Source organism: Anser anser (assembly GCF_964211835.1).
Source record: "Anser anser genome assembly, chromosome: 17".
Lineage (NCBI taxonomy): Eukaryota > Metazoa > Chordata > Aves > Anseriformes > Anatidae > Anser > Anser anser.
The window spans coordinates 3,464,139-3,482,518 of record NC_139738.1 but is presented as its reverse complement, the minus strand read 5'-3'; the positions used below and the strand labels follow the sequence as shown (position 1 = coordinate 3,482,518).

At 56.0% G+C, this 18,380-nt stretch overlaps 1 protein-coding gene across 10 annotated transcripts in view; it reads left to right on the top strand.

The window, feature by feature from the left end:
• The window catches only part of LOC310882965 (tyrosine-protein phosphatase non-receptor type 11-like), a 42,311-nt gene that overhangs the window by 4,342 nt on the left and 19,589 nt on the right, over positions 1-18,380 (top strand). For 4 of the 10 annotated variants that reach the window (XM_083802510.1, XM_083802508.1, XM_083802509.1 and 1 more), the window contains exon 1: positions 11,837-12,177. The exons of 4 other annotated variants lie outside the window; for them this stretch is intronic. In XM_083802510.1, the coding sequence (XP_083658636.1) occupies positions 11,840-12,177 (338 nt within the window). In that variant the 5' untranslated portion in view covers positions 11,837-11,839. Of the gene's footprint in view, positions 1-6,249; positions 6,453-7,883; positions 8,344-11,836; positions 12,178-18,380 lie in introns of those variants that run through there. 2 more of the 10 variants (XM_083802507.1, XM_083802511.1) reach the window with 2 other exon arrangements.

Below are 18,380 nucleotides of genomic sequence, written 5' to 3'. Positions count from 1 at the left end.
ACTTCCCAAATTTGGATTCCCTCCCCATCCTGGGGCGCTAACAGAGCCAAAACCTATTTACAGTCCCCAAACAGCCCCACACCCTCTGGGCTGCCTGGGGGGAGAAGCGCTCTTACGGCTGCAGTTCTTTAAGCATCGCTTAAATCCTTTCATTTTATTTTTCCCTGCAGTAGGAATTGCTTTATTCTGTTGTTTTTTCGCTGCCCGTGACCGAAGGCGGAGGCTCGGGCAGGGCTGCACTTGCTGCCTCGCGGGATGCGCGCCGGGGAGGGATGGAAAGTGGCTCCCGCAGCCCCGCGCTGTTCCAGGAAACGTGCGTAGGACGGGGCTTAATCAGATTACGGGGCTGCTGTGTTTGCAGGCTTCCTGCGTGAGTCTGAAGGGAAGAAGGAAATTCTTCGCATTAAACCGAGCTGGAAATCGGGAACCGTGCGTTTCCTGTATATGCAATATTTTATTTATTTATTTATTTTTAAATTTTGCGCAAACAGCTCACGCCGCTGCTTGTAGCGGTGGTGCTCTGCAAAGACCTCTGCTTGTTTTCGGTGGCCGAGGGGGACGTTTGGAGGAGAGGTGTGTGCTTTGGGGTCTCCTCCTGGCCTTTCGCAGCTGCTGCTCCCCTGCAGCAGGAGCTGTCGCAGGTGTCCTGCGCAGCCCCCGCGTGCGAAGGGCACTGCTGGGGGCCAGCTGCAGGAGCAGCAACCCCCGGGGGGGGGCACAAGTGTCGGGCTCTGGTTGCAGGGGATTTCCTGCATCCACCCGCTGATGTTTGGGTAAGCTGTGGATGAGTCTCGTCTCCTGCTGCGTCGCCTTCAAAATGCCCTCGTGGTTGTTAGGATGGGGCAGGGTTCGGTGTGTCCGTGCTGCAGCCCAGCCCTGCTGCTCTGTCCGTCCGTCTGTCCCTGCAGGACAGGCTGTGGGGCTCCGGGGGGGCTGTGTCCGTGGGGCTCTGTTCCTCCCTGTCCCTGGGGGCAGCGAGTGGGAGCCCTGGGCAGTGACAGTCCCCCCCGTCCGGATCCGTGGCCGTGGCAGGAGCGTGCGTGCCCAGGGCGAATCACAGCAGCTCCCCATGCAAGATCTTGGGGCTGGGGCAGCCTCAGGGCGAGCAGAAATTACATTTATCTCGCTCGTTGCAGCGATGGGGGGGGGGGGAAAGGGTGAGCTGAGCTTGCTCGCGGGGCTGGGGCTCACTGCGACTGCCCTGATTGTGTTATCAGGTGAGGAGCCGGCCTCTCTGCAAGTATCTGCTGGAGGCTTTCTGTGCCCCGCGCTGGGGTGGTGCCTGGCCCCTGGTGGCTCTTATCTTCCCGAGGGAGAAGCAGGCTCGTCTCTGGGCTGCTTGGTGGCCTGGGAGAAAAGGCACCAAGGCGGGGAGCGGGGAGAGGTGTCCCCCTCGGTGTGCGCCTCCATCCGTGCGGTCCCTCTCCCGCACAGAGAGGGGTTTGCGCAGCTTCCCAGCATCTCTGGAGGTAAGCCGTGCTGCAGCAGGCATGGTTGTGGCTTCCCCCTGCGCTCCAGGCACCTCCGTGCCTCCCGTTGTGTCATCTGGGGGAGAAGATATCGGTCCCGTTGGTGCGTGAGGGCCCTTCGTGCAACCCAATCCGTTCCTCCTTCCTATCGGGCTCACCCGGATCCTGCCTTGTGACCTTGGGGTGTAAGGTCTGGAAATTGCTTACATTCCCAGTGCACGGTCATCGTACCGCTAGCACAGCGCTGTGACTCCGTTCAGCAGCCCACCCACCTCCCGAGGCTGCTCCAGCAGAAGTTTTTCACTTAAATAAATTTCAACCTCGCCATAACCCCCGCCGGAACGGGCGGATAGGAAGGTCTCCCCGCCAGCAGCTGCAGCAAGCAGATGCTAAACAAGTGATTTACCCGTCCGTGCTGGAGCAGGGGGCTGTGAGGGCACAGGACCAGCTGCCTGCCGCCGCAGGGGGCTCCCCCGAAGCCCCTCTGGTCCCGGCTCCGCTGCCCACGGGCTCCCCTTTGGTGCCCGACCCGGGAGCCCGGCCGCAAGCTGCAGTTCGCATCTGCGGTGCCAAAGCAAATGTGGCTTTTTTTTTTTTTTTGTCTTTTTTTTTCCTTCCTCTCTCCAAAACAATGTGCTTGGAAGTTCCCTTTTCGGTGGGGTTGAGGTTCCAGTTGGCTTTCAAGGGAACTGCCGTGCCCCGGATGCTTTAACCCAGCTCGCCAGGGTGGCGGTTCCCTTCCCCTCCAGGGGCACACGGCTTCGGTCCCCTGTCCCCTCCCGCGTCCTTCCAGCTCTCCTCCTCATCCTCACTGGTGGGGAAGGCTGTGAGCTGGCAGGGATTGAGGAGCTGGGGCTCTTTGGGCACCCAGGTGGCTTGGAGGAGCTGGGCGCTGTGGATGCTAAGAGGTGGTGGTTGGGTAGACGAAGCGTTGGAAAAGATGTGCCTTAATAAAAAATGTTTTATTTTTTATTTTTATTTTTATTTTTTTATGGGCATGGGCAAGAAAATGGGAACGTGCAGCTCCCCTCTGCTCCGACAAGCTTTTAAGTATTTTAAAAAGTATTTATTTTACAAAGTGGATGGCTTCTAGCTGGGGAAACGTCGGGAGGAGTGCGCGTGGTGACACGAGGCGCTGGGCAGTGCCACCTCTGCCAGCCGCCACCTCCGAGGGACCCGTGGCCCTGCAACCCCCGTGGCCTCCTCCAGCTTGTTTTTTTTTGTGTCCCCGCCAGAGCTGTCACACCGGGCGCATGTGACAAAGGGAAGCGGGGACAGCTGGGGCAGCCTGGGGGAGCTGCGGGTGCTTGGCACGGGCAGGGGACAGCCCTTCCCTCGGGACGTGCCGCCTGGCTGCGGGGATGTCAGGAGGGGTGGGACGCCCGACAGCGCAAGATTTGGTTTCACAACAACCGAAAATTCCCCTTCACGCCCTCGAGCATCATCCCTTCCATGTAAGGGAGATGCCGGGGCTATCTTTGGCCTTGAATTTTTTTATTATTATTATTACAGATTTTATTTTTGTCTTTATTTCTCTTCCCCCACACACACACCTCCTTCCTCCCACCCTCCTGAAATATTTCCATCAGTCTCCTCTCTAAGAAGTGTAACAAGCCCTGCCACTGATTAAATTCTAAATATAGCCCTGGTATTTTTTTTTCTCCCTCCAATTCTTCGTGATGTATCTAGGTAAAAAATAGCCTTGGCGACTCTTCAAAGGGGACGTGGGCCTGTTACGGGCTATATTTTTGTCTTGTCACCCTGCCCGGGTCCAAAATAGCCCCCCTCGGTTTTAATTAGCTCGCCGGGTTATATAATCCTGAAAGCTGAGGATTTCTGGGCTCAGCAGGCCCACACGTGATGCCCTGGGCTCCGGCAGCCGGTGGCAGGCAGGGCGGTGGGGACGGCGCCGCGGGACCCTCCTGGTGCCACCTGGGGCAGCCACGGTGCCGTAGGTCACCCCGTCCCTGTCCCCCTAGGCTCTGCTCTTCCCTGTTTTGTTTTTTTCTTCCTTATTGCCTTTATCTCTTCGTTTTTTCCTGCGAGGAACCAGCTGAGTGGGGAAGGGGCCTGGAGAACTGAACCCCCCTGAGCTCCTCAGCCGGCTGCATTGCCTTGGGGCTGGTTTTGGTTTTCTTCTGCTCCTGGGGGAAAGGCTCAGGGTGTTTCTGCCCTTGGCAGCACCCTGACAGTAAGTCTTGTGTTCCTGGTGGAATGGAGGACATTTGTCTTCCCGTAGCCCAGGTCTGAGGGATTTAGCTTAGGAAAACATCCTAATTTCATTGCCTGCCAGGGGAGGTGGCTCCAGCTGGTGCCGCGGGGCTCTGCGCTGTGCCCAGCCTCTGGCCCTGCCACCGTGGCTTTGCTCGGTCTCAAAATTCATGTGCTTTGAGGATGGCCACGCTTGGGCTTTGTGTGAGGAACCCCAGATGCATCCAGGTTCACAAGAACCCTGTTGATCCAGCGTGGGGCAATCCAGTGGCCACCAGCTCCTCGGAGGAGGGGGCTCGCCCAGCTCTCCTGCCTGGTGCAGCGTGGCTCATCCCAGGTTTCTCTTCACCCACTCTGTTTGGACAGACCACGAGCAGGTCACAAAAGGGAGCAAAGCTTTTAAAAGCTTTTAAAAGCTTTGCAGCCACCAGATGGAGCAAAGGAACTTAAAACAGCCCCGGCTGAGGTTTTGGCCGGGGTCTGCCACTGGGCAGGGAGGTGTCCCCAGCGCCACGCGGGCAGTGGTGGCACCCAGCGCCTTGCCGGGCTCTGTGCTGGTTCCTCCCCTCCAAACCCCTCCTGGGAAGCAGGGCTTGTGATGATCCTGGTGAGAGGGCAGGATTTTGGAGCCGTGCGGGTGTTGCAAGCCCGTTCCCTGCCCGCTGGCCGTGCGGATGGCAGCTCCTTGCGCCCTGGTGCGTTTTTATCAGGGCTTTGTGCAGCCCGTGCGAGGGGAGCTGTGCTGCGGCAGCGATGCCAGCTCGCACCAACCCACCTCCTGCTGTCACCTGCGGCTCGGACTGGGGTTTCGGTCCTGTTCTTGTGGGGGCTGGCGTCAGAATTTAATGCTGCTGCAGCAGCGGAAACTTTGGGTGCTGTCGTTTCGATGCTCAAAGCGGGCAGGAACTGGCGTGCTTCAAGAAGGGCAGTTAGGGAGGGAGGCGTAGTTTTGGAGGGGTTGGTTAGATTTTGGTGTCCCTCCTGATCTCTGGAAGGAGGATTAAATGGGTCTGGGATTTGAACAGGTTGGACTTGGATGCGAGGTTGGGTGAGGACAGGGAGAAGAGCCCTGCTGGTGGTCTATCCAACCACGTTTGGACAAGACCTACTGTGGAAAAGGACTTCCACGGAGGGCTAATACAACATAACCTGTTTTTTCCCTCCTTTTCACAGCTTTTATCTCCAGCATCTCTGATTCCTGCCCATCACTGGGGGCAGGGTTGTGGAAGGAGGGGAGTGCCGTGCGTTAAACGCACTGGCTGGCCTCGGGGCGCAGGGGAAGGTCCTGATCTAGTGTCGCATTGCCGATGCCCTGGGCTGTAAGGTTGTGCTCCCCACCTCCTGCCGGGCCCAGCTGGGTGCTTTGGGTGCGATCCCGCCCAGCTGGGTGCGATCCCGGCCCTGCCTGGCATTTCCTCCCTGCCACCACCACCAGGGCTGGGCTGGAGCGCTGCGGTTGGGGCTGTTGTCATCTCCGTCTCCTCCGTGTGCCCCAGCTGCTCTGCTGGCACATTAAGGGCTAGCCACAAAGCAGCCCTAATTGCGCTGAGCGGCTGTGGGATAATGGGCTCAATGCTCAGGCAGAGGCAGCCGCGCTCCCGGCCGTTTAATGCCTCGATGGACGTGTGTTTAGTTGTTTGCCAGCCCGCAGGACAGCCGAGGTCTCATTTCTCCTGCCCTAGGAAGCTGGTGATGCAAGGATGCTGAGGACGTGGGCAGGGGGAGGGTTTTTGTCCTGCCATGCAGTTTGTAGGGCTGTCGTGTTCCCAGGTTTTCTGGGGCTGGGCTTGTGGTTCTCGTCCTGCAGGACTGAGGACACAAATCCCCTCTGCCCAGGGCTGGCCCGAGGCAAGGTCTGCGAGTCCCACTTAAATCATCTCAGCTAATAAAAGGCATCACTTCTCCCTTTAAAAACTCACCGTCTCCTTAAGTTACACCCAGGACTGGCCGTGTTGGGGTGCTCGGGCTGTAACTGTGGGTACACACAGGAATAGGAGGCGCCTGTTTCTCTCCGGAACTAAACGCAGGGCTCCAGCCCGGGTGCCTCGGGGTCAATCCCACCTTGTGAATCCCACCTCGGAACTGAGTCAGGGATGGCTTCTTTAGCTTAAATTAGAAATCCCCCAAATCAAAAGATTTTTGGGGAGCATCTGAACATCCTGAGACCCTTGTTCCTCCTGGGAGTGCGTGGCAGCCCTGTCCCTGGCAGGATCAGCCCCCGTCTGGGAGTCGTGCGGAGCCGCTCGGTGCCGGGGCAGAAATCCCTCCTGCGGCTTTACCAGGAGGACCGAGATGTAACGGGGAGTGCTATCCAGATACAGGAGCTCCCAGGGATGCCACTTTGCCCATTATCCTCCCTTTTTGCTCTCTGTTCCTGCCGTTCGGGCTGCCCCCGAGCCGACACACCCCAGGCGCGCGGCGCTTGCCCTCCCGGTCCCCACCAAACACCCGGCTCGCAGCTGCCGGGCTGGTGCCGATAAGAGGAGGAGATGACTTCCTTTTCTTCTCTCCTCCCCCTCTCCCGTCCAGAACAAGCTTTTTTTTTTTTTTTTTTTTTTTTTTTTTTTTTTTGGGTAAATAACTCGCTGTCACTTCTTCGCTCCACCACCTCGGCCAGCCCTGCTGAGGATGCTGGAGGCTGGGACGTCCTAACCAAGCTGTCCCCACCTCCCGCGTCCCGCGACCCTTTCGGCCTCTTCGAGCTCTCCTGTGGCTTCCGTGGACTAAGGAAATCTCTCCGCGGGGCCAGGAGCCTTGCCCAGTGATGGTGAGGTAGGATGTCTGCTCTGTGTGCTTCTGTTGCTGGCGGAGATGGGAGACCTGAGCGGGAGCAGGGCGATGGGGACAAGGCGCGGAGGTCATCCGCGGAGTTTAGGTCGCAAGAAAACTCTTCCACTGGTGCTGCGTGAAGACGTGAGCTACTGACAGAGTGTCTACAAAAGCGTGGGCACGGTGATTAACAGTGCTCGTTAGCTGGCAAGGTCTCTGCAGCTGCGTAAGATTCTCCAGTGGAAATTACCCCTCGTCACTCGGGTGCTGGTGGCTTTCTCCTCGTGCTGGCTCCAGCGCCGTGCGAGCGGTTTCATTAACGTGATCACCCCGATTATTAATACGGCTTGCTGATAAGGCTGCCGGCTGCAGCCCGGGAGAGGTTACCCCCGCAGCGAGCAGCGGCTTATTTATGGGTTGTTATTAGATCTGTATCTTGCATTGCATTGTTAGCAAGGCTGCCCGAATGCTCGCTCGCTTATCTCTTGGTTTGCCGTGCCTGCAGCTGAGCGTGCCTTTGTGTGCTGATGACTACCTTGTCTGCACGGGAGCACCGTCCTTCCAGGGGGCTGGACTCCTCTAGCTGAATTTTGCGGTTATAAAATGACCAGAATTTAGAGAGAAGGGCGTTTTGTGAAGCAGGGAGGGTTGTTCAGGGCATAAGAGGTGTAGAAGGCTCTGCTGGGGCAGGGGTGTGAACTGATTTCTTGGCCGGAGCATCCCGAGGCTTTCCTCCAGCCCCCTCGCCGTGCAGTCCTCTCCCACCTCGTACCAGTCACTGATTTCTCAGCTTCTCCTCTCTGCTCTGGGTGTGTTCTGCTTCGCTGGGTCATAGCGAAGAGCTAAACAAACTCTTTCCTGCTCCGGGAGGAAGGCTGTCACTCAGACAGCAGCTGGGCTGGTTTCGTTGCTGGCTGGTGAGAGAGATGTGTATTTTTAATGCCCCAACAGTCTGGCAGGTGGGCCTGCAATTTAATTTTAGCTTGCTTTGTGAGAACAAAAACATCTGCAATAGGCAGGCCAGTAAACTTCCATGAACGGGGGAGCTCAAACAATATTTCTCCTCCTATCAGACCTTTTTAGACCAGTAGGTAACGCCTGGCTGAGGTTAAAGCATGTCGCGTTTTTATGGTGGTCCTAACGCTGAGCCTGATTCCAACACAGTCTGAACTTCAATTTAGTTTTAATTTGGGGAGCTGATTCAGAAAATGTGGAAGCTGCAGCTGAACAGAATCACCTCCCACACCCCTGGGGCTGGTGCATCCAAAGCAGCTCGAGGAACAGAGCTACACCTTTTTTAATTAAGGGAGCCTGGGTGTAAATCCTCTGGGCGCCTTGGAGGAGCCCCAGCTCTCGGTTTGCTGCGGGTGCAGGTGGGTACAGTTGGGTGTGGAGGTGCACGGCGGCCAGATAGAGCAGGATCTGCCTCTCCCATCCCGTGGAAATGGAGAAGAGGCACGGTTTGTACCTTTTTCCCCCCAGCGGTTTCGGTCTCGTGTCGCCATCCCTCTCCTCTCCATCCGCACAGCGTGTGCCGAGCCCGGGGCGTGGAAAGCTTTGTGGTACCTGGCCCGAGTGCATCGGCTGGCAAGGCTTTACGTCAGCAGGGATAAAATGCACGGCGGATTTCAAACCAGCAGCCTTTCCCTGCCACGGAAAGCCTCCAAACATTTGGGATTGCCTTTTCTGTTCAGCACCAGCCTGCTCAGGCTGATGCAGCCCTTGCTGGTAAGAGGCAGGGAAGGACCAAAGGATTTGTCCCTCTGCGAGCGGAGGCAGCAGGGATGGAGTTAGCACACCCGTGGCCGTGCACGGAGCTTGGCTGGGTTGCAGAGCTGGGCAGAAGGATCATTTTTGAGGAAACAGCCGGCTGAATGTCCGTGTTATTTCTGAGGTGAGCAAATATTTGGACTCCGAAGGGGGAAATTAGCACTGTGAGTATCCTGTGAGGGATTTTTCTGCTTTCTTTCAAAACAAACCCAAACTGTCTCAAGAAGAGACCGTGCCCTTGGGGCATTAGGCCCTCATCCCGCAGCTCGGTCGGCGGTGAGTTGTGCCAGCTGGAGCTGGGGAGAGGAGGATTGTGCTGCCCAAAGCACCCGCTGGTGCCTGCTCTGTGCAGGCAGCGGGGGGCTGCCAGAACAGCGTGTCCGTGGTGGGGGCAGCGCTAACGGGACCCCAGTGTCCTCCTGCAGAGCTGCCAGGCGGCTGGGTGCCAGCATCCGTGGTGCTTGGTCTGGTCTGAAGTCGGTTCTTCACTGCAGGTGATGTAGAGATGTGCAGTTTTATCTCCCCGGCTATTTCAGACCTGGACTTAACCAGCTGTAAATTTCAGCCATGGGCTGAGAGCCAAATCCTTTCTGGTCCAAGTGATCCGAAGGAGGAGGTGGCAAGGGGACAAACTGTAAGATTTATCCTTTGTCACAGACCATCCTCTGAGGAGATGTGGGCAGGAGGCTTCCCCTGCAGCCTCTGCCCCGAGCCTCAGTTACACAGGTCGAACAATTTGAGTTAATTTAAGGTTTGCATGATGCCCTTCCACCCAAACGATGCGTGTCCTGCAAGCCTGACACACATCCTTGGAGCAAAGAGGGGCTGCGTTTGTGTGCGTGGCAATTTTTCCGAGCAGCCCAACTAATTTTGGAGTTGCCCGTTTGCTTATAGCCAATTTCTATTGCATCTAACTTCGTGCTCAGGAAGGGGAAACGTCACTGACAGATATACTCATGGAGGTGGCTGTTAACGTGCCACATCCGCTGCATCCCGAGATGCTCGGGTGCTTTTGCTCCAGCCAGGTTATGAATTTTGTGTTGCCGCGTCGGGGAAGCACGGGGGGTACGATGTAGTGCCCTACAGCAAGGGGGGTAAGGCTTTCCCTTCTGATCTGACGCCCTGAGGAAGAACAGGGGCTTGCTCTCTCCTCGAGGCGTCTCTCCCTGCAGCTGCAGAGGGGACCCGCCTTCAGCAAGGCTTGAGCCATGTCTGAGCCCTCGAGTCTTTGCGAGCTGTTGTGCTCAGGACCCGAGCTGCTAGGCCAAACGTCTGCAGAACTTTGGACCACGGGCGATGGCAGACGCGGCCATAACGCCTCTCGTTTCTTGTCCACGTGCACGAGGGCGCACAGCCCTTGTCTCCTGGGAGGAGATGACCCAGCGGGGCCAGGGCAGGTGCAGTGATGCTGCCGAAAGCCGCTCGCTGGAGCAGGACGAGGGGAAGACAGCAGGCAGGTGCCGTCTCTCTCACATCCTTTATGCAGCCGTGCAAGAGCATGTCGCAGCTCAGCGTATTGTGGCAGAGGAAGGCCAGCTCGCATGCTCCAGCGCCTTGCTGTTCGCTCTGGTCCTGGGGAGCAAACTGTCATCCTTGTCTGCAAAGATGTATTTTTGTCCCTCCCCGATCTTAATTTTGCCAGCGGCTTTCCTCTCCTTGCCGCTGTCGGGCCTTTATCTGCGGGGCGCAAGACGTGATGGTGGACGAGGTTTTCCATATCGGCGCTGTGGGATGGGCTGCGAGGAAGCCTCAGAGATAGGCAGAGCCTTCAAACGCCTTGTTCCTGCGTGTGCTGGTGTGGCTGCAGGCAGCCTGGCTGCCTTTGGGTATGGTCCAGCCTGGCTTTTGGTATGGCCCAGCCTGGATTTGGGGGCTGGAGGCAGCGATGCTCCGAAATCAGCCTCTCCTCCGAGCCACCCTCCAGGCGTGCGGCTGAACGGACATCAGAAATGGGGTGGTTTGTGTGCCAGAGACCCACGGCACAAAATCCTCCTAGCTGCTCCACCATGGCCCTGCTCTGGTGCAGTGGGGCAGCTGTAGGTGTCCGTGTCCATGGCTGGTTGGGATGAGGAGCATCCGTGTGCCGCAGGAGCTTGCCATCAGCAGGAGGCTGCTGGTGGAGGTGTCTCAGCTCCGCCCGGCGAGTGCTGGCTTGGTCAAAGGGAAAAATATCAATATGACTGCTTTTTCCCCTTGTTTTCTGTCCCCATAGCAAGGCTGGCATAGTGACTATCTAGCAAGAAGTACGAGAACGTGACCTTTTGTCTGTAAAGTTCACCCCGGCTTCTTCAGCATACAGGACGAAAATGATGTGCCCTGCGCTGTGGACAGAAGCGCTCACCAGAAAGGGACTGCCTGCATTTGCAGGCTTTTTTACATTCTTCTGGCTTTTCTTCTGGAAATGGCTATTTCTGAGCCGATGACCTGGGTAATAGCCTTGGATTTCTCCTGAGAGCTGACAGGTGACCGTGTGATTGCATTTTGACTCTTCGCATCACAGATCACAGCCCTGTAGAGGAGCCAGCTGGTGCTCACAGACTTAGCTTCTCCCCAAGCAGGCAGGCAGGCAGGGATGGAGGCCAGGCGTGGACGTTGTCACTATGTCAGCCTGCAAGTTTTGAGTCTTTGTAGGTTCCTCGAACCGTGTATTGTCCTTCCAGCCCTAATAGTCTGGCTTGGAGGTGGCGTTTAATAGGAGCATGAAGCACTGGGTGGGCTTCAGGCCATGCTATCCCCGGTCCTCTCCCACGTTCTTCTTTCCAGACTTGGTGTTGTAAGATCTGGTTGCAGAGACCACCCTCCAAGGCCTTTCTGCAATATCTGTGCCTTGGCTAAGTGGTGGTGAAAGGGGAGGTTGTTCCTGCACGCAGCTGGAGTAACGCTGTCCTCAGACAGCTGCTGGATCTCGGGGGTTTTGTGGCCAGCTGCTGGCTCCTGGTTTGGATGAGGGCACGTTACGGCTGTGAGCTTTGGTTCACGTTAGTGAGATATGGAAAATGCGGCTCTATTTCTGAAGTGGGGAGCTCATCAGTCAGTTGCTTCACATTAAAGCAGGGGAGCAGAGTGAGCCCTTGCAGCCTTCAGAAACCAGCAGGCCTCGGACCACGGAGATATTTAAGGCTGGACTGGCTGATCTCAGAGGTCTTTTCCAACCTAAATGATTTGATTCTACGTGCCAGGTCCTCTGGAGGCTGAGTTTGCAGCTGCATCCATCCCAGGCAGAGGAACTGATGCGTACCTTTGACAGGCTGCTGGTTACGAGACAGGATTTTGTCTTGGCGTTTGTCCTTGGGGGGGATTTCTCTGCTCTGATGTCAGCCAGATCTAACGAGCTGCTTTTTCTTAGGAAAAACCATTGCTTTAGATGCCTAATTGCCTTGAAACCCTTTGCTAAGAGACCGTTGTAGATCGTGAGCGTGTTGCTGCTTTTAGGAGGTGGGGTGGATGGATCGGAAGGAGGAAGAATGGGACAGCGCATAAGAAGAGGAAGATGTGCCAGTGGCAAGCAGGGACTGGAATAATGTAGATAAAGGGGCTGAATCAGAGGGAGAAGATGAGCGCAGACTCCTGCGTGTGTCACGGAGATGGGACCGATGTGAATTTATATTAATTAACAGTGAATGCCAGCTGGGTTTCCGGAGCCGGTAAATCAACCTGTCTGCACCAGCTCGCTGCCAGGAGGGAGCCGCCTGCTGCTACACCTCTGCGAGGGCCGGAGGAGAGAGCTCATGCCTGCTCCTGCTGCTGGGTCTGGGCTTTGCACGTGCGCTCTCCTGCAACCAGGACAACCAGGGAGCAGCTGCGATCTGTGCCCAGGTGCCCTCGTGCAGATACCCAGGACTGAAAGTGGATTGCATGACAAATTCCTGAAGCTGGTCCCGTGCCAAGGTGCCGCGACTCTCCAGCTAAACCCAGTCCCTGTGCCTGAAGGCGCTGTGCCTGGTGCGCTGCCTTGCAGGTGATGTTCGTGGCAAAGCTCTGAGGAGCTGCGTGTGGAAACCGTTCCTGGCTGTGCCGTTTGAGTTTCCAGCCGAAACGCGTGGGGTCGAGTTAAAAACCCTCTGAGCGTGCCGTGGAGGAGCTTTGCTTTTTCGTGGAGATCAGCGCGGAGCAGGCAGGGATGCGCCTGGGGTTTGCATCGCTGCAGGCCAGGGACGTGCCCTGCCCCGTGGGGCGTCCTGCAGCAGGGCTGGAGGTGCTCTCAAGAGGGTCCAGCCCCGTCTAGAGGCTGCTGAGTGCAATGGAGAAGCTGCTTGTGCCTCGGTGTTGAGTCCTGACACGCTCACTGGCTGGAGAAGCCACCCAAAGGTGCTAGGAGGGGAAGGGCAGCCTGGCTGCTTGTCCTTCAGGGCTGCTGAAACCAGCACCAGCAGCTTCACCGGGGCTGCGGTGCCCAAAACCAGGGCTTTGGGGTCATTTCCCTGGCTCTCCTGCTGCTTTGGAGCAGGGCGAGACCTCCTCTGACCCGAGCCATGTAATGAAGGTGGTTAGGCTAATTAGCATCCTCACGGTGCCAAGCTGGCCGTGCCCACCGCTGCCAGTCCCTCCTCTCCGACACGGTGTCTGCGTTGTTCTGCTGCTGTTTTCTCTGGGGAAGTCCCTCTGTTCACACACTCTCACTAACCATATGCCTTGAAATTGAACAGAAAGAAATTTAAAAAAAAAAAGATGCTTAAGCCAGCCTTAAGTCTTTAAACATTGGGGTAATCTGTGCTGCTTGGAGAGGCGTGCTGGACCTGCTGCACAAATACACGGTTTGCTTTCAGCTGGTGCTGAGAACTTGGTTTTGGACTCTATTGAGCTAAAGGGATATTAGGCATCTAGATTCTAGTGAAAATTGGTGAAAATTGAGTGTTATACCCCCTTGGAGAAATTATTCTCACCTGAGCCTGGGATCCATTAGGAAATGCTCTGGAAAAGACACGGGGAAGGCAGCAAGCAGCTTGCTGCTGCTGCACCCCGGAGAACGCAAGACCCTCGTGCACCTGCTTCGGAAACGGATGCGCCGATTTGGAAACGCAACGAGAATTTTTGGGGGTGGTTTTAAAGCTGTTCCCAGAAGTCTTGGGGGGATTTCAGGTGTTGCGCGGTGGCGTGATTAGCTGTCACGATGCTAATTGCTTTAGGAAAACGAAAATATTTACCTGTACGTGGAAGGGAGGGGATGCGTGCGGGGTGTATTTATTTAGCACGCTCCCCTGGGGCTCCGCTCGGCGTAACGAGGCTCCTGATGGGGTTTGAATTGAACCAGGCCGGAGACAACAAAGGAGGCTGCTGCGGCGCTGCTGGGTTTGCGAGATGCTTTGTATGCAGGCGTGCCCGTGGAGAGCAGCTTTCAATGAAGACGTGAACGCTAATAATTCGGTGTGGAAACATCAGGAAAACAGCAGCATCAGTACCGCACGCCTCGCTAAATTGAGCCATAATGGAGCAGGACGAGTACGACCTCTCCCAGCTAACGTGGAGCTGCTTGTTTTCATCTCTTTAGGAAGGGCTGTCATTTTTATTTTTATTTTTTAATTTTTTTCCAGACATCTGGGATGTGCCACGTCACCTTGCTGTAGGTTTTTGCCCATGGCCAATACTTTAGCATCTCGCTCGGTGACTCCTCGCAGGGGAGCCAGCGTCAGCATCACCCTGTGGTGCTGGAGCTGCTGCAGAATGAGTCCCTGTCTGTCAAGCAAGTATTGGGAAGTCTGTATTTCAGGCAGAGGAAACTTCCAGCCCTGGTGGATCCAGAGAAAAACTTGGGCAAGGTGACCATGAGCATCGTCTATGCGAGTGAAGTCTTGGCTTTGCTGTGGGTTTTACACATCGGTCCGAAACTCAGATCCCACTGCCTTGATGCTGGAAGTCAGTACTGCTGATGCCCTCAATCCTTTCCATTTTGCATGGATCCCAGGTGGTTTCTAGGTGGCCTGCTCCTCCTCTTGCGACCTGGGGGCTCTGTAAACCAAAAACCTGCTGGCAGCATGAGGTCTGCTGGCCGTTTCTCACCCTACAAGCCTCCTTGTCCAGCTGGTGAAGGAGCAGCCCTGCTTGACCTCGGGTAATACGTGAGCTCCCCAAAGCCAAGCGAATTTCTGCTGCTCTTTGGGGAGCTGCAAAGCCGTAGAGAGCAAACTGCTGTGCTGAGCCTCGCCGCTCCCAGAGGCAGCAGGGCCTGGGGCAAGCCTCTGCAGATCTCCCTAAAAAAAAGAGTTATTGCTTGGTTCTCCAAGCCAGGGGAGTTCCTCGCCCTCCGTAGGGCTCTTGCAGGCACAGGACAGCGCCATTCGCTCTGCCCAGACGTTTGCACCCCTTAGGACCATTGCAAGGATTAAAAACCTTGCAGAGAGTGAATTACTTCTGTGCCTGTCTCAGTTTCTCTACCGCTTAAACCGCGTGTTGAGAGCTCGCGCTGCGCGTCCCCTTCGTGTTTGGCACCGAAGGGAGCATCTCAGCTGCGCACAAACAGAAACCGACGGCTCTTTCTACTCCCTTTAAGCAGAAAATCAGCACTGGGATCCTTTAAGCAGCTCTGAAGTTTCCTTCCTAGCTGCTAAATAGGCAGCGGAGTCGATGCCATCAGTTACGCCAGCTCTCCCCAACCCGCCTCCTGGGGAACGGGGCCACCAGCAGCTGCTGGGGGGCAACCTGAGGGCTTTGGTCCCCTCGTCCCCCTCTGCCAGCCCCTCGGCCGGCCGGGTCCCCGTTGCGTTCAGCCACAGGGTGCTAACCGCACGCAGCGCGTAGGCGGCGTCTCTTGAGCCACGTTTGCTTTGATCCTCTCCAAGCCTAGCAAAGAATGTGTTTAGAATACAGGGGTTCCCGGCAAGGCTTTTGAAAATGCCTCATTTTGTACATTTCTGAGGGCCTGACAGCGTTGTCAACTATCTGTTCCGCTTTATCCCGAGGCAGAGGCACCAGGATGCGCTCGCAGCAGAAAAAGCATGATGTATGCGGTCGGGAGGAAGTGAGTAACGCTGCATGGAACTCGTCAATAATGAAAGAGAAATTACGGGGGAATTTTAATGCGCAGGAAGGTTTCCTTCTCCACAGCCTCTGCTGGAGCCCTGCTCCCACCCCAGGGACTGCTGTGCCCCTCACCTCGGTGCCGTCGCATCAGTTGGTGTTGATTTACAATAAATAATGCCTGGGTGGGGGGCAGTCGCCCATCGAGGGCTTGCCCTCTTGTTCTGGGGATAAACCCCAGCTGAAGAAGCTGTCCTGAGCCTACGCTTGCTCGTGTCGGTCTGAAATGGGAGCGCTTTGGGGGTGCTGGGCAGCCATTACGAGCTGGAGCTGTGCTCTGGGGGCTCCCAGCAGGGGAGGGATGCTCCGAGCACGTCCCACCAGTGACCGGCACCCCTGCGGCGCCCGTACTCACGCCGGGCTTTTCATGTGGGCTTTGCTAGCATGCTCGTGGTTATCAGAGCGTGCTTTCTGCTTCCGAACACGCCGTGTGGCCTGGTGTTAGGCAGCCCGGGCTGATGTCTGAGCTCCCACCACGCGCTGGCAATTCCCGTCTGAATCCCAGCCCCCGGGCAGCCTGGGCGATGTCCCTGCAGGCAGTCCTGGGCACCTAATGCTGTGTGCAAGCCTGCTTTCTGTCTTTATTTTAATACATTTTTTTATGTAGCTTTGGTTCCTGACAGGCACTTGATATATCTATATTTTTAATTCTAATTTTATTCTAGACGGCTTGGGGGATGGAAGGGAAATTCATTCCTCTGCTAGAAGGCAGCGCTGCCTGAAGTGGGCAGTGGGCATGTTGACTTGTAGCGGGAGGCATGAAAAGTTGTGAGATCCCCGTTTTTATTTAAAGCAATTCTCTCGGCGTGACTCAGCTCCACAAAACGGCTCACAAGCGAACGGCTGCCGGTACCCAACTGCACGATAACGCCTGTCATTAGCTGACATTGGTATTAATAATAAACCTTTTGCTCTCCTAGGCGGCTGGGGATCTGGTTTGGATCCTCTTTGTTGGCTTTCCTTCCCAAAAATATTGCAGCTCTGCCTATAAATACAAGAGGTTGGACTGAAAGCCCAGTGCTTGCTCTGTGCAGCGGGGGCTTTCGGGGGGGGGCTGTCTGCAGGTTTTGGTGCCCTCCCTCCTTGAGGGGCTTGTGGGTTGGTGCTTTCTTCTCCCCTGCTGCACTGGGACTTGCTTTTGCTTACCAACAAATGTACTTTGGTAAAAAAAACATCATGAAAAACAGCTGTAAAGATGCTTTGTGCTGCGAGCACAGCTTGCTCCGGGTCAGGAGTGAAAGGAGCTGTGCTGATGAGAGCGCCTCGGGCTATCTGGTGGCACTTGTGACATCCCTCCTAGGATGAAGAGCAGAGAGCTGCTGAGCTCCTGGTGTGCAGGGAGTGCAGGACACAGCAGCCTTTGCAAGGCAAAGAGCCTCAAATCCTGTTTTAGCTGGTCTTGCTCTCGGTTTTTAATCCGCTGTTTACAGGAGCAGGGCTGACAGCTGGGAATAGGTGTGCCAGAAGATCCTGGGAGGGGGAGAGGTGGATTTAAGTCATCTGTAGCTGCAGCAGGGGCGAGGATTTGCACTGGGGCAAACCTCGTGGTTTTTGCTAATTTCCATGTAATCTGGGCAGAAAAGCCTCCAGGGAGAAAGTGATGGCTTTCAGAGCTGGGATTCCCAAGCAGAGATGACCCTGAGTTTGAAACCATCCCTTTCCCCAGGTTTTCTTTCTTCTGCAGAGCCAGGGGAGACGTACAAACCTATGTTTACAGAGATTTTTTTTTTTTCCCCAGTTTTTTGTTCCTCCTCCTTTCCGTTTTGCTTTGGGATTTGGAAGCTGCCTGTCTGCCTTCTCCTGCTTGCGAGGGCTGCGCAGATTTTCTCCCCAGCTCATTGTTTGTGCTTCTTGCGAGCTAAATAACAAGCGGCCTGTGTGTGCTTGTATGCTTTGGTTCCTGTCCAAGCAGTGGGAGTGATTAAGAGAAAAGGCGTTTAGCATTTAGGTTTCTGTTCGGTGGCACCCAGAGCACATCAAAGCCGACAGGCCCCCAAATCTGACCCCAAAGGCTCTCTTTGGGCAGTGCTGTCCTGCCCCTCGGTGTGCGCAGGGGGTCTGCGAGTCCCCTGCTATTCCCCTGCCGTATTTCACTGAGAAAAAGACGCTGAACGAGTCGATTTTGTAGTTCTAGTCCGAGCTGCCGTGATGGGGAAGGAAGAAGGTTGTGGGCGACTTTTCTTCCTCCCCAAACACCCATCCTTCTGTTTGGAGAGACAGACACGAGGTCCTGGTGCCCTCGGTGGGATCCGTGAGTGATACGGGGATGGGGACGGTGCGTGTAGGTGTGCGTGGTTCCCGTGGTGGCAACCCTTGAGCGCTGAGCACCCCTCCAGCACTCTGCTGTCACACCAACGGAGATATTTTCAGCCCTAGTGCATGCTTGCGGCTGCCGGTACGTGCCTGCCAGGGCTCTCCTCCTACGGCTTTACCCAAGATGTTGTCTTGGCTTTTTCCTGCCACGCTGCGCTGTTATTTTTGCCGTTCTGCATTGCCTTCGGCAACTCCGCCGTGTCCCCGAGCTCCATTAGAGGCTCCGTTCCCGTGCCAGCAGCAGTTTTTGCAGAGCGGTTAAGTGCTGGCCCTGTGCAGGGTGGGTTTATAAAAGGGTGTCGCTGGTGATGTCGGGAACACGAGGCTCGGAAGCGCCGGGATCCCTGTTTGCCATCTGTTTGCGTGGCCCTTTCCGAACGGCGCCGCCTTCCTCCAGAACTCAAGGATCTTTAATCAAAACTGTTTGGGTTGTGGTGTGAGGGAGGAAATCCCAAATTGTGGAGGAGACCATGACATTTCTTGACCTTTTCTCTGTGTATCTCGGAGACAAACACACTCTAATGAGTGTGCTTATGTTTGTAGATCCAGTCTTGGGGTGTATTTCCCAAGGCAGGCGCTCGGCAAGATGCTAGGCTGCGCATTTCCCTGCAGCAATCGAGATAAACTCACAAACCCGTTGTGGGGACGGCGTGTCAGCTGCTCCGAGCCCCGGGACAGCTGTATACAAGAAGCTGGCTTACTCACTATTTCCAGAGATGCTTCTCTCGAGGGCCACGTTTCGCTTTGCTTGGAAAATTCAGCGCAGCGGTTTCGAGCCGCTGGGTTGAGAGGTGGTGCCGCAGACCTGTCCGCCTGTGCAGGAACTCGTACGAT